The sequence below is a fragment of the Antrostomus carolinensis genome, unplaced genomic scaffold (genome assembly GCF_000700745.2).
Source record: "Antrostomus carolinensis isolate BGI_N321 unplaced genomic scaffold, ASM70074v2 scaffold2399, whole genome shotgun sequence".
NCBI lineage: Eukaryota > Metazoa > Chordata > Aves > Caprimulgiformes > Caprimulgidae > Antrostomus > Antrostomus carolinensis.
In genome coordinates, this window is record NW_010340440.1 from 1 (window position 1) to 14,937 (window position 14,937).

Sequence of the window (14,937 nt, forward strand, 5' to 3'; positions counted from 1 at the left end):
CATGCCATCGTTGCAGAGCCTGTGAGGGAAACAGGTAAATTTTAATTACCCTGCAAATGATTCACTGTGAAAAATGAGAACTTCATTTTCATCATCAAACCCTTTCCCTGTTTCATCCTTATCCACAACTCTGATATTACTAAAATATTTAAGGAGGGACGGCATTGACAATTCCTCTTTACAATGAAGTTCTTCCAGGTTTCAAGTTCACTAAATAATTTCCATGTAACAGACATTACGTGGTAGTTCTACCACCTGTAGTGAGCAGAGTACGCCAATTACCAGTCCTGACCACCCAAAATGTCACCCAGCGTGCCAGTGGCCATATTTACCCATTTTAAGTGAAAGAGCTGGTTTGAGGTTACGCCATTGACATCAAACTCAAGGCATCCAGCCTGGGCTGGATCTCAACATCCCTCTCAAATCAGAAGTCAAGCATTTACCTGTTCTCCTCTCCTTCCAGAAGCTTCCTGTACATGGCAATCTCAACATCCAGGGCAATCTTGATGTTCAGAAGCTCCTGTTACCCCTTCAGCAAGCGAGCCAGCTCCTCCTTGTCTTTCTGCAGGGCACATTCCAGCTCTTCCAGTTTTATCCTAGCATCCTTGAGGGCCATCTCACCCCGCTCCTCAGCCTCAGCAATAGCTGCCTGCAGCTGCTGGTTCTGGGGAAGACAAAAGGCAGATTCTCAGATCTCATTTTGTCACTTTAGGATCAGCCCTCAAAACTCAAATGGAGAAGTCAAGGAAAAAAAAAAAGGTGACATTTACATGAATTAAACAAAGGGTGGTTGAAGAAACAGTTTCTGCTCCACACATGGTCATTCGTGGTCCAATCTGATGCCAGGATCCCATGAAACACTAACCAACTCCTACCTGCTTCTTCACGTTCTCAATCTCAGCCCGCAGCCTCTGGACGTTCCTGGTCAACTCTTGGATCTCAATCTTGGTGTTGCGTAGGCTGTCCCCATGCCTTCCAGCAGTGCTCTGCAGCTGTTCGTACTGATGGTATCAAGACAAAACAAACCATCAGTGAAACATTCCTGATGCCTAGACAAGATTTGTCAACAGTTTCATAACACACGTACTGCTACAAGCACCTATCACGTTGGTCATGGATGCCCACCTGGGCAAAAGGTGGGCATCCTCAGAACCAAAGATGGTTCTGAGACTCAAGTATTAATAGTTCTGTACTTTGAAATAGATCTTAGTCACACTAAAAAGCGTCCCTTGGCTTCCTAAAAGCTCCTTTGGGAAGACATTTTCTAGTTTATGTACCTACAAGACATGTCTCAAGTTAATGGGCCTACAAGAAAGATGGGGAGAGACTTTGGCCAAGGGCAGTTAATGACAGGACAAGGGGAAATGGCTCTGAACTGGAAGAGGGGAGGTTTAGATGAGATATTAGGGAGAAATTCTTCACTGTGAGGGTGGTGAGACACTGGAACAAGTTGCCCAGAGAAGTTGTGGCTGCTCCTCCCTGGAAGTGTTGAAGGCCAGGTTGGATGAGGCTTTGAGCAACCTGGTCTAGTGGAAGGTGTCCCTGCTGATGGCAGGGGGGTTGGAATTGGATGGGCTTTAAGGTCCCTCCCAACCCAAACCAGTCTGGGATTCTATTATTCTATTTTTTATCATCTTTACTGAGAGATTTGTATCGTGCATGAAAATGAGGTTCTGGCCACCTTCAACACAGTGAGTCAGATCCCTCAAAAGCAACATAGTTCCTCTGGAGACTTCCTTGCATGAGCTCCAGCATGGTTAGCTTAAAGAGACATCTCACTTGGTCATAAATCATCTGCAAACTCTAGCCATCACCCAGGGTTCCTTGTCTACTTCCCAACTCACCTGGCTCTGGTACCAAGCCTCAGCTTCAGCTCTGCTGCTCTGAGCAATCTGCTCATACTGACGTCTGACCTCCTCAATGATGCTGTCCAGATCCAGGTGACGGTTGTTGTCCATGGACACCACCACCGACAGGTCCCGGCTGATTGTCTGCATCTGAGCCAGTTCCTACAACCAAGCACGGAGTTAGCCTGACCATCTGAGGAGGGGACAAAAGAGCACCAGCTCCAAGCAGCCTCTCCAGACCAAATCCACGTGGCCACCCAGTCCAACCTCAGCCTCTTTGGCCACCACACATCTCATTACAACTCCAGCCAGCCCAGGGGAAGGCAGAGCTCTTACCTCCTCGTAGATGCACCTCAGGAAGTTGATTTCATCAGTCAGAGCTCCCACCTTGGCTTCCAACTCTACTTTAGTCATGTAGGCACAGTCCACATCCTACAGGAAAGATCACAAGGAATACTTTCATTTCCTCTTGGAAATCCTTCAAGACCATGGAAATTACAGCCTGTGTCAAGGGTAACAGCTGTGACGGTACTGTTCAGTTATGCAAATTAAACACAAAAGACTTCAAATATCAGCCCACAGATCCTACGGTCTCTCCATAATTCCCATTCAAGAGCAAGTGAGCAAGTTCCCTCAAAGCACAGCCAAAGCCTGATCTTCAAGCAGTCATTTTGTAGCGCGTGTGACTCACCTTCTTAAGTACCACAAACTCATTCTCAGCAGTTGTGCGCCTGTTGATCTCTTCCTCATACCTATGGAAAGTAAAAGTATAAGTTGAATTTCCAGAATCTTCCTGCCCAAGGCCACATTAACAAACTAAAAAAAAACACAAACAACAAAAAACCCCCCAAAAAAACCCAGAATAAAATATTTAAATTGAAAAAAATTATATCCACAATTGCCATAAAAATCATGTGGGTGAAGAAAAACTACTACCAAGCTGCTTGAGTTGTTTGCTGGGTTAGACTCTCACTGCACTTACTTGGTTTTGTAATCCTCCACGTACTGCTGCATGTTCTGCAGCTCCGACTCCAGCTGTCCCCTCTGTGACAAGATTGAGTCCAGCTGCCTCCTCAGGTTCTGGATGTAATTTTCAAAGAGGGCATCAAGATTCTTCCTTGGCCCTGTAGGCCCTTGTTGTTGGAGGAGCTCCCACTTGGTGGAGAGGACTTTGTTCTGTTGCTCCAGGAAGCGGACCTGAAAGCCAAGACATGGAGTATTCAACCATCACATGGGCAACAGCAGCAGCAGCCAAGGCACCTCTTTCATCATCTAAAAAAGATTCTCCTTTGCATGACAATGAGAGAACAGGTTCATTTTTTGTTTGTTTGTTATTATTATTATTTTTGTTGTTGCCTAAACTCTAAGATTGGAAAAAGGAGGAAATTCCAAAATCATATTCAAGTCAAAGGAGCTTTTAAATGGAGCAGTAGCTCCAAGGATGTTCCCATCACAGGAATTTCTAGTCTAGATTTAAAAGCCTGGATATTTGAAAACAAAGAGAAAATAAAATATTAATATATTAGTGAATAATTAAATGGGAGAGGAATTGGAAAGAGAATGGTAGAGGAGAGAAAATTTGTGCCTGAAACCTGTAGATGTTTGGAGGCATTGAGCTTGCTTGCTCTTGGTTGAGCCTGGTGCAACAGGCTGGATTAAAGCCCTGAAGACATCGCTTTGATCTCGTATGGAAGAGAGATTCTCATCTCTCCCCTCGCAGTGCTTAATGAAAAGAGTCTGCTCAAGCTTCTCAGCCTGCTGCTCTTTAGCTCAAAAAGGACAACCTTTCTGCAGAACTTGAAAGTTCTTCCCAGTTTTGACCCTTAATTAGATGCAGTCCCACCCTCTCACCTTATCAATGAAAGAGGCAAATTGATTGTTAAGAGTCTTGATCTGCTCCTTCTCCTGGTTTTTCACTTGCTGGATTTGGGGATCAATCTCTACATGGACTGGCTGTAGGAGGGTTGAGTCAACCTGCACTGGCTGGATTCCAGGGCCACCTCTACCGGGGCCACCAAAGCCTGCCATGCCAAAGCCTGGTCCACCAAAGCCGCCCATTCCTCCACCACCCATTCCTCCACTGTAACCACCCATTCCTCCACCAAAGCCACCCATTCCTCCACCACCACCCATTCCTCCAAAGCCACCCATTCCTCCTCCACCCATTCCTCCTCCAAAGCTGCTTAGTCCTCCTCCATAGCCTCCACCAAAGCCACCCATTCTGCCTCCGTATCCTCCACCACCATAACATCCACCCATGGAAATCCTTCCACTGCCACCTATGTTATGGAGACTCTTGCTGCTAAACCCTCCACAACGTCCTCCACCTCCAAATCCCCTGGACACAGAGAACGAGCTGTAGCTGCTCCTGCTTCTGCCGCCACCTCCTCCAAAGCCACCACCGATGGCAGAGCAAGAGCTGTAGCCCCTTCTACTCCCTCCTCCAAAGCTTCTGCAGACAGATTGCCGAGACATGATTGTTTCTTCCGAGTGGAGTCAAAAAAAAATCGAGGAGTTAAGAAAGATCAATGGAGTTGTGCTGCAAGGAGACGAGTGCAAGGAGAAGGGAAGTGAGTCCCTCTGACTGGAGGGCAGTCGACGCTTTCTTTTATCTGTTTCTGGAGGTGGGCTGGGTTTGCATGGGCGTGAAGGAGGAGACAGTTACTGTCTTCATCAGCGTGGTGTGGTTTACAGATTTTCATCTTCAATTTGCCAAACATTCACCCTACCCAGAAACACACCCTCTAATGCAGGAGAAAATGAAAAATAAATGCTACAACTGTGTCTACCAAACGGCAACACTCGATGACTAAGAGGTCTTACACTTTTGTGGTAGAGTAACAGTCTCTGTAGGATACTCCAGTCTCTTTTTTTTTCACCTTTCATCCATTGTGGTTGTTTCCCTGCTTATGTTTATCTTTATTTTGATCTTCCACTCCAAAGCCCCATTGGCAGCCAAGCACCGTGGTTCATGCCAAGTTGTAGCATGGCTTTCACAATTCCCAAAACACACCTATGTTACACCCTTTAGTCTTCTTTTTACATGGAAAATTGCCTTTGGCTTGCAGTAGTTTCTCAATCTAGAGCCAGGGCTCAGCAAATTGCGTTTTGATGAGGCTCTGTGTCTTTTTGATAAATAAAACCTTACCAGAAACGAGATACTGGAGTGATGGTTGGCACTGGAAATTCATTTATTGTTGGACCAAACTCTTACTGAAAGTGAGTCCTGGAGTCTTCATGCCAAGATAGTCTCAGCACCAGTGAAGAAACACCACAAATATCACAGTTGGGAAATGCCTTTGGGATTTTCTGAAAGCTTCAAGACCATGAGAAGAGGCAGAGAAGACATTGGGAGCCCAGTTGCTACAGTGGGAAGTGTGGGCAGATGGACAGCCAGCTCTGAGAATAGACGGAGAGAAGGAGGCATGCAAAATCATGCTGCCCACATCATAATTCCCATAACTATTTAAATGCAATTAGCCAGGCAGAGGATGCTGGAGAGCTCAGCTCATTTGTAGAGACACATGGAAACGAGGAGAACAGAGGACACAATAACTTTCACTTGAGGAAACGCATGTTTTTCAGCTGCCTGGCTTACTTCTGTATTTATATGCAAATATATTTTTGGCAGACATAATGCTCTTAGAAGCTGTGTTGAGTTCTACTTCAAGAACATGGGCAGGTATCCTTCAAAAGCTTATTTGAAAGTGGTCACCAGGCTTCCAAAAGGCAGAAGCTGATCAGAATACTCTGGGTTTGGTGCCATATGGGGAAAGGATTAGCTTAGGAGTTAAACTTGCAAGAATAAGACTATGACCCATCATGTATTCATCCTTTTGTCTTGCAGAAACCTGCTTATCAAATAACAATCGCTGTCTTTATTATTATTATTTTTATGGAGAAATTCCCTTTTGTAGCAATTTTCAACTTTTTAAAAGCCACTTCAGAAAAGTTGACGTTCAAAAATCTTTCTGTCTATTGAGGGATCTAACTGTGCTGTTAGCTGTCTAGCAAGGTTCTCAGAGGTTCCCATAGGACACAGGTAATTAAGTGCTTCTTGAAAATCCACACTAGCAACTCTTGGTATCTTCTGATGTTTAAATACTTCTAAAAATATCACCCAGACACCAAAATTGCCTAGGGACCTGGACCTTGACATAACACACAGCTAAACTGACATTTCCACTGAAAAACATGACTGCTAGTCCCTCCTCCCTCCCCAGCACCAGCACAGATTCGTGAGCACACAGGGAAGTGGATCAGGGGATGGAGAGGGCTAAAAATATATATATATAATAACAAAATGTCACTGTGAGACCAAAGGGATGGGGAGGACTATTGTGGGAGGAATATTGTGTCCAGTTGTGGGCCCCACAGTTCAGGAAGGACAGGGAACTGCTGGAGAGAGTCCAGCACAGAGCCACCAAGATGATGAAGGGAGTGGAGCATCTCCCTGCTGAGGAAAGGCTGAGGGAGCTGGGGCTCTTTAGCTTGGAGAAGAGGAGACTGAGGGGTGACCTCATTAATGTTTATCAATATGTAAAGGGCGAATGTCAGGAGGATGGAGCCAGGCTCTTCTCAGTGATGCCCAATGGTAGGACAAGGGGCAATGGGTGTGAGCTGGAACACAGGAGGTTCTGCTTCAACTTGAGAAGAAACTTCTTTCCAGTGAGGGTGCCAGAGCCCTGGGACAGGCTGCCCAGGGAGGGTGTGGAGTCTCCTTCTCTGGAGACATTCAAGACCCACCTGGACGCCTTCCTGTGTGATCTCATTGAGGTTCCTGCTCTGGCAGGGGGGTTGGACTGGATGATCTTTCGAGGTCCCTTCCAATCCCCAACATCCTGTAATTCTGTGTGACAGGGGGCTTGGTGGTTGTGCAGCGTGGTTTATAGACCATGGACTGAGGAGGTCCCATATGGCTTGTTGGTCTTCAGCAAGACTTTGTTGGGACTAACACCTGCCGAGCCCGGGAGGTTTTGAAGCACAACCTCAAACATCACTACAACCATGAGCCAAAAGACTTGACAAACATCTGATTCCCTCTTGGGGCGAAAGCAAGAGCCATCTCTCAACAGCCCTTCCCGTCTAGAAGAGAAGCAAATCCCAGGCAAGACATGGCAGCACCATCTCTACAAACTCAGGCCGTGAACACACTCTGCTCCTGATTTACCAGTCAAATACATTCCACCACCCCCTGCCACACCACAAGGTTCAGGAGGGTGCTGGGTTTGTAGCTACTATAGATATAATCACGTATGTGCGCATACGCATTTAACGATGTCTCCGTCTGCGTTACCAAATCCGTGGTTATGTTTTTCTGGGGGGGGTTTTTTGTTGTTGTTGTTGTTTGGTTGGGGTTTTTTTTTTCTTTTTCTGTGGGCGGGACGACGTGATCAGAAAGTTTTCCCATTCCCAGCCGTGTTGGGAAGAGATGTGTTAGAGTCAGCACAACTCTGGAGTCCCGAGCGGCCCGTGTTTAGATAACGCGCTCGTTGAGTCACGGCTGCTTTTCCAGCCAAGTTTAGGAAATCGAGTTGGGATTTGGATATCAACATCATCACCTGGTTCAAATGCAATAAGCAGCTTTAGATTGTGGGGGATCTCAAACAACATTGTGGTACCCAAAGCTCTAATGAAGGAAAATGGCTTTTAAATGTCCTTTCCAACCCGAATTATTCTATGAGTCTATGAAAATAAACAGGCAGGAAAAGCTGCTCAAGCCTTGAATACTTGGAGGAAAAGGTTCATTTCAGCAGCAGCACCATCAGTTGACCTGCACTGAACTTAGGAAAAGTCTTCAACCACAAAAAGGGAGAAATTCTGGGGGAAAAAAAGCAAAGCAAAGCATTTAATTCCCACACTTTCCATAAAACACTTGACATCTAAGTGTTTTCACCGTGCTTTAGAAGAAGACTTTTCAAACAAAATTAAATGAAACTTATTTCAGGCCACGTAAAATGTTTTCTCTCCTCCTACAAAAGGCAGAAATTATGTCACATCTCTGTCCAGCCCGAGAGAATTTTCTCCTAATTGCTGGTGCAATCATAGGAACAAAAGGTAAAGGCTTTTTGTGTCTGTGTGTTTTAGCTCCAGCATTTGTCCACATCCAGAAGCTTTTTGTTCTTCATCATCTGTCCTGATGTCAGGAGTTATTTTGCTGGAGGCAAGTTTACACAGAGGCAACTCGTTTGGGGTGACTCTGAGGGAAGCAGATGTCTTTTTCATTCAACGCCATCTCAGGTCCCTTTTACAACTCACTAGAAGATTTAACCATTGCCCAAACCATCTCCTCGTCCAAGCAGTTACATGTCTTTGCTGGCAGCGTCGTGACATTCCACAGCGGCTGGTACGTTTATGTCTCAAGCATTTACAAACAGGGAACAGAGCATGGGATAAATGAAATGACTCATCCGGATCGCAGAGCGAGTCTGCGGTTGACCAGGGATGTGATTCAAGGTCTCCTGAGTAAGAGGTCAAACCACACGAGGCGTTTTTGGCTCTAAATCTACAGGTCATCAAAAATATTCTACTTTTGTGGAGAGGTAGGGTTGAGATCTTGCTCTTCCCATGGTCTTGGTTAGCTTTTTGGAGATGCCTTAAACGAAACCCATGGATCCCTGGCCAGTCCAGACAACAGTGAAAGCTGCAGGGCTGGCTCCATCATCACAGGTACTGAGGAATTAACTCTGAATTAGCTGGAAGGGTGATGATCACCCTTCCCTCTTCCACACCATCCCTTACAGGATGCTCCAAAAGCACGTAGGGCTGTGCAATGTCTTTGCCATGACAGCATCAGCTGTGGGCACAACAGCATTGGGACCACTTTGGAGGACAGGGAAGCACAAGGAGAGGTCAGTGGTGTGCTTGGAGGCAGTGGTCAGTCAGAGGTGGATTAGCTAGGGAATGTCCCAAGTTGGCCAACACAAGCAAGGAAAGGGCTCAGGAAGAGAAGTGAGAACGGTCTCCTAACATCAACAGAGTCCTAAAGTCTGCTTTGCTCTAACAGGACCAACTGCCTTTGTCACCCAAGACACCCAACAGAAGGGTAGAGAAGAAGAGCAGCCCAGTTGACCTCAGCTGCTACTTTCTCTCCTGCCACACTGCTCGTTCCCACAAATACTATTCCAAAAAACGCCGTGTGTTTCACAGCTGGGGACAACCAGCACAACCTGACCCAGCAATTTTGCCACCCCAACCACCTCACCCCTGCAAGACCTCCCTCACCCTCCTGCCAAACTTACAGCTATCCAAATTCTTTGAGAGAGAGAGAGGGGGGTGAGAAGGACAGGAGACCAAGCTACACGTTCGCTTTGGTTCTTTTAAATGTAGACTTCAAAGGGCAAGAGAAAGTCAGGTAAGACTTGGAGATCTCAGCAAAAGAAGAGTCTTGTTGCAACACGAAACTCTTTGGTCAGAGAGAAAAACCACACAAGGTTACTGCCTCTAGTGTTTATTCGGGTACGTCACACGCCAAAGGAGAAAGGGTTTAAGCAAACAAGAGCAATTGTTTCCATGATCACAAGGAAAAGGTAAAACCTGAGCAAAATTAAACACCTGCCAAGAGCTTCTGAAGGACACGGGTGAAACTGTTGGTATCTTGCTTAAAAAATACAAATAACAAATATAAACCTGCAGTGGGGTAAGAAATGTCTTCAGCTGGGACTAGTCACCATGAGGAAATTCTTGTTTTGGATTTCGAGCCCTGGCTGATGAGTAGCGCTGATTAAAGTTGCACCACATCTGGATCCAGCACAAGATCTTGAAAGAAGTCAAGCTTTTGCTTTTCCATGGGCTTCACAAGATGCCAGTTCTCTGAGCAGCACATGGGTCTGTCCCCTCTACCTGTCACTGACAGGACACCTCTCATTTGGACCACGCTGCTTATCCCAGCTGTGTTTGGGGCTTTCCAAAAGATGGGCAGATCCTGCTTCCAAATGAGTCCCACCACCTTGATGACCAGCAGCTTTGCAGTGTCTCGAGGGGAGCGTCGGGGAACCAAGTTGTTCTCAAACCCTGTTGAGAATCTCAGTCACTAGCTGGTGACTTCAGCTGTATTTTACTTTTCTGTGCAGTTTCTGAGGGTTGGTGGAGGTTTAAAATGAAAGAGATGGTTGCCACCTTGGCAAAGAAGGGGTGGTGGTGGCCATCATGAAATTTGCTTCCTTTCTCCTTTGGGTGATGGGAAGGGGTGAGATAACTTGCTTTTCCTAGACCCTCCGGCTGACAGACACAGAGCTGGTGGTCTTCTTCAGGATGGTGCCAGACCCCACTGCCGCTGAGTTAGACCCTCCACCTGTAGAGCACAATCCTGCCCCCCCAGAACCAAATCCACCCCCTCCAAGGCTGTAGCAGAAGCCAGAACCGCCGGTGTTACAGATGCCTCTCCCACTTCCAGCACCGAATCCGATTCCTCCTCCTCCTCCAAGGCACAGTCCGCTGCCATATCCACCTCCCACAGAGCTGCTGCCACCTCCCACCACAGCTGCAGAGAAGAACAGAAGGTACAAGGTTACCTCTGATGCCACCATAAAGTTTTGGAGCATCAATCCCAGCCCACTGTGCTCCCCTGGGATCGGGGAACGTTACTTACAGATGCTCACGGTGTTTGGACACTCTCCAGACATCCTGCAAGGAAAAGAGACAGGGTGTCACCTCCAGACAGAACATCTGGACTGGTCCAGCTTAATGAAGCCAGGCTTGGTCCATCAGACCATAGGCACAAATAACAGCAGCTATAGGACAATAGTTCATAGCTAATGTAACATTACTGATATTTTAACAGAGGAGAGGTGATGTGCCACTTTCTTCCCATAGATTTAGCCAGATGCCATCAAGCTCTGGCTGTATCCTCACCCACCTGCACTCCTCTCCTTCCAGCAGCTTCCTGTAGGTCGCAATCTCAACATCCAGGGCCAGCTTGACGTTCATCAGCTCCTGGTACTCACGGAGCTGCCGGGCCAGGTCAGCCTTGGCTTTCTGCAGAGCTGTCTCTAATTCAGTCAGTTTGGCCTTGGCATCCTTGAGGGCCACTTCACCACGTTCCTCAGCATCCGCAATGGAGCTCTGCAGAGCTTCACACTGGATGACAAGATGTGGATGTGATGAGTGGGGTAGGAGCAACCAGTCAGAGATGAAGTCATGATCCCAGACCACTTGGGCTCAGCTGTTCACAAATACAGCAAGTTCCCTCCCACTTACAGTGACTGTGACCAGACTGTTTGTTTTGAGGGAAGTTCTGAAGAGCGTTGCCAAGAGCTCACACCCATTTCTTAAAAAAAAAAAATCCACCCCTACCTGTTTCTTCACACTCTCAATCTCAGCCCGTATCCTCTGGATCATTCGGTTGAGTTCAGAGATCTCGATCTTTGTGTCCTTAAGGCTGTCTCCATGTTTCCCAGCAGTAACCTGCAGCTCTTCATACTGGTAGACAGAAGTGAGAGGAGCACGTTAGGTCCACCAAAAGTGATTCCTCACGATGTACCACCCCGTGCAAGTCAAGGCAAGCAGGCATACGCTAGCTCCAGTCTGGCTAGATCAATACCAGTAACATCCCAGGCTTCAGCATAGTCTGAGCTCCCACCAGAAACTCTTCCACCTCCTCATCCATCCAAGATCACAAACAAGGTGTGGAGCACTCACCTTGCTTCGGTACCAAGACTCAGCCTCCAGTCGGCTCCTGTTGGCAATCTCCTCGTATTGGGCTTTGACTTCTGCAATGATGCTGTCCAGGTCCAGGCATCGGTTATTGTCCATGGAGAGAACCACAGAGGTGTCAGAAACAGCCTTCTGCATCTGAGACAGCTCCTGGAATCCACACCAGACCTGGCTTTAGCCCTGACATAATTCCCTTACAGCATCACAACCCTTCTCCACCCCAACATCCCCCTCCAAAGAGCAGTTGGACCACTTACCACTTCATAAAGATACTTCAGGAAGTTGATCTCATCTGCCAAAGAATCTAATTTTGCCTGAAGTTCCACCTTGGTCATGTAGACTGCGTCCACATCCTGCAGGAGATATGGGAAGTGAAAACCTTCCACCCAACGCCCACCCTTTTATCTGACATTTCATCCTGAGCCCTATGCTGCTCCGTTTCCCTGTGGCACAGACATGGAGGGGTCCTGGTTTATGTCGAAGGAACCAGGTTTGAGGGACTCAGGACAACCCTCAGAACCAAGATGTGCCTTTGAATTTTTATTTTTTTTTTTTAAAAAAAAGGTATTTTACCTTTTTTAGGAGCACGAAATCGTTCTCCGCAGTTGTCCTCTTGTTTATTTCCTCTTCGTACCTGTTGATTATAACGAGGGAGATTGAATCTCTCCGCTTATTTTGGCTCTGGCTGCTGCTGGCAACTAGAAGCTCTTGGCCTCAGACTAATGAACGCAGCAAAAATAGACCTGCCATGAGCGAGATTTATGGACTAGCAACAGCACTTTGCCTTTCTAGACAGGTCCTGGCTCCTGCCATCTCCAATGCCTTGCTGAAGAAAGCCTGAGAAGAGGAATCCTGCCTCTACCTACACCAAGTCCTGGTGGCTGTGGCCACTCTAACTCTTTCTACAAGACTCAAGGACCTTCAGGTCCTCAACATGAGCTATCTCCAACTGGTCATTGGGGCAGAGACTTGAGTGGTGGAGATGATGCCCAAAACAAAGTCAATTTTCAACCTGTAACCTCAGTAGAGTAACAGGTTTGGTTGATCCTGATGAGTCCCAGACTTGGTTTTCCACCATTTTTTGTAATTCCTTTGGTGGAAACATCTCTCTGGGCTTTGTTCTTCCTTTCCCAACTGGACAAATTAATCTAATATAGAATAGTAGGAAAAAAAAATCTTTTCTTTTTTTTTTCTTTTTTTTTTGGCCAACATCATCTTTCCAAAGAAAGTTCTACACTTCAAATCACGAAGGATATTATGGGAAGGAATCCATAAGGAAATCTGTGAGGAAACTCTAGTAGGATGTAGCAACTGATCTAAAGAGTTCATTAAATCAGAATGTCATGGATTCTTAAGTGAGGAAGACAAACAGTAGAGGATCCTGCTTTGGTGAGAAGCACAACTCAGACAACAACACATATTGAGAAATATCTTGAGAAGTCACCACCTTTTGTCCAAACCCAGCTGAGGAAAACTTCCCCGAAAGCTTTTGCATTTGCTAATCATTGAAAGGACTGAAATATCCCCAAATTCTCATGGTTCTTTCCATTTTCTGACTGTTCTAAGTGAGTTTTGATCCCTAGATTTTCACCACCAGGTAACCCAACCATAACTACACCGAGAACAACATACCTGGTCTTGAAGTCTTCTACCATATCTTGGAAGTTCTTCAGCTCTGACTCCAGCTGATGCTTCTCGCTGGAGAGACAGTCCAGCTGCTTCCTCAGCCCACTGACATAGGTTTCAAAAATGGGGTCGAGGTTCCTGCCACCCAGCCCTGTGCCACCTTGTTCCTGCAGGAGTTTCCACTTGGTCTCCAGGACTCGGTTCTGCTGCTCTAGGAACCGGACCTAAATGGTTGCAGGGGTGGGTAGAAAAAGAATCAGACTCTTCTCAAACGCATCTTGAATTTTTTTCCATGTTTTCCATATTGTTGGGGTTTTTTTGTTTAATCTTCCTGCCTAGTCTCATCTCCAGTGAGCAATAACTCCAAGGTCCCACTGGACAGGTGGGACCACAGCTCTAGGACAAGTGGGTAAAGTTGGGTCCCCTTCCCTCTCCAGTCTCACAGTCTCTAAATAGAAGAAACACGGTGAACTTCATAGCTTCAGCATCTTCTCCTTAAAAATAGGTCAAAACACCCAAAGTCCTTCAGCCCATGGATGGACAGAAGCCATCAGCAGAGACTCCTCTGAGGATGCTCTGTGTGTAGGTACATGGTCCCACAGCTTAGTACCAGCACCGTGGTCTTAAGAACCAAGGATCCTATTCCTGGGTTTCTCCATAACCTTGGGGAAATCACTTCTCCAGCCACCATCTCTCTATCTGCAGAGGTTCTTTGGGGAAGCCTGGACAAGGCTTGGCTCTCTGGATATTATGGGATGGGTATCTCACAACAATTGCAACCAGCACCAGTCATGGTGAGCTCAGCCCTCCACCTCCCAGCCCCAGGTTGGAACCACTCTCACCTTGTCAATGAAGGAAGCGAATTTGTCGTTGAGCTGCTTAATCTCCTCCCGCTCTTGTGTTCGCACCTTCTGGATCTCAGGGTCGATTTCAAGGTTGAGTGGGGTCAGCAGGCTCTGGTTGATGGTCACTTCCCTGATGCCACCCGGTGGGCAAGGAGGAAAACCTTGACCTCCCATCCCGACATCAAATCCTCCACCAAAGCCACCAAAACCACCACCGAGGCCTCCACCAAAGCCACAGCTGCCACCAAGTCCTGCCCCAGCACCATAGCCATAGCCAAAGCCTCCTTGGCCACCAGCCCCGAAACCTCTGCAGACACCACCACCGAATCCTCCCAGAGAGGTGCTTTTACTCCCTCCCAAGCAATAGAGGCTTCTGCTGCTGAAGCCACCAGCATTGCCAGGTCCTCTGCATGCTCCACGGGACACAGAGCTGAACGTGACCTTGTTCTTCCCTCCAAAGCAAGCGGAGCTGGAGCTGAAGCCCTTGCCGAGACCACAGGACTGGCGAGACATGGTGACAGATCTCCAGCAGTCAACCCGTGAAGAGAGAAGAGCCGAACGATGAGGTGCAGGAGGAGGTTTGAAGGCAGGAGGAGGTGAGTCCTGTGGGTGCAGTGGCTGAGGGGCCCCTTTTTATGTGCTCAAGGAGTTGGCCGGGTGTCAGGGGAGTGGAGATGGCTTATTTTTTTTAATTCTATTCTTTGGTTTAGGGTTTGGAAAGATGCCTTCTTCTCTTTGCCACCACCATGACCTGCCTCGAAACACTCCCTTGGAGAGCAAAGAAAAACAAAAGTTATTGTTGGCGTTGGAAGCACAACTCCAAATCAAATTCCTTCAGATGCAGCTGTCAAGTCATCACCAGCCTCCCTCAGCCTCTGGTGGCAATGACAAAGCACTACAAATTCTTTGAGGTGTTACACCCTGGAGGAGAGACCCTTGTTTTAGGTAAATCACTCATTTGGAGT

General features: G+C 47.1%; 2 protein-coding genes across 2 annotated transcripts; both read right to left on the minus strand.

The window, feature by feature from the left end:
- Nucleotides 1–439: 439 nt before the first annotated feature.
- On the minus strand, nucleotides 440–4,322 carry LOC104531285 (keratin, type II cytoskeletal 3-like). Its single transcript, XM_029087016.1, is given in 7 exon segments — nucleotides 440–658; nucleotides 870–1,001; nucleotides 1,845–2,009; nucleotides 2,184–2,279; nucleotides 2,539–2,599; nucleotides 2,830–3,044; nucleotides 3,699–4,322. Coding segments are annotated over 7 exon segments (1,512 nt in total).
- Nucleotides 4,323–10,054: 5,732 nt separating this feature from the next.
- LOC104518800 (keratin, type II cytoskeletal 4) lies at nucleotides 10,055–14,485 on the minus strand. Its single transcript, XM_010176133.1, has 9 exons — nucleotides 13,970–14,485; nucleotides 13,134–13,351; nucleotides 12,075–12,135; nucleotides 11,759–11,854; nucleotides 11,487–11,651; nucleotides 11,142–11,267; nucleotides 10,705–10,925; nucleotides 10,438–10,472; nucleotides 10,055–10,329 (listed from the first exon to the last, which is right to left on the minus strand). The coding sequence occupies exons 1-9, from the start codon at nucleotides 14,483–14,485 to the stop codon at nucleotides 10,055–10,057; spliced, it is 1,713 nt and encodes a 570-aa protein (XP_010174435.1).
- Between the last annotated feature and the right edge of the window lie 452 nt (nucleotides 14,486–14,937).

What these genes read in the sequence shown, in the direction of transcription:
- LOC104518800 (XM_010176133.1), bottom strand. Translation starts at nt 14,485, where the DNA reads ATGTCTCGCCAGTCCTGTGGTCTCGGCAAGGGCTTCAGCTCCAGCTCC. An exon ending in ATTTCGTGCTCCTAAAAAAG is followed by an intron (nt 11,855 to 12,074) that starts GTAAAATACCTT and finishes TATCTCCTGCAG; the next exon opens with GATGTGGACGCAGTCTACAT. An exon ending in AGTCTTGGTACCGAAGCAAG is followed by an intron (nt 11,268 to 11,486) that starts GTGAGTGCTCCA and finishes TCTGTCTACCAG; the next exon opens with TATGAAGAGCTGCAGGTTAC.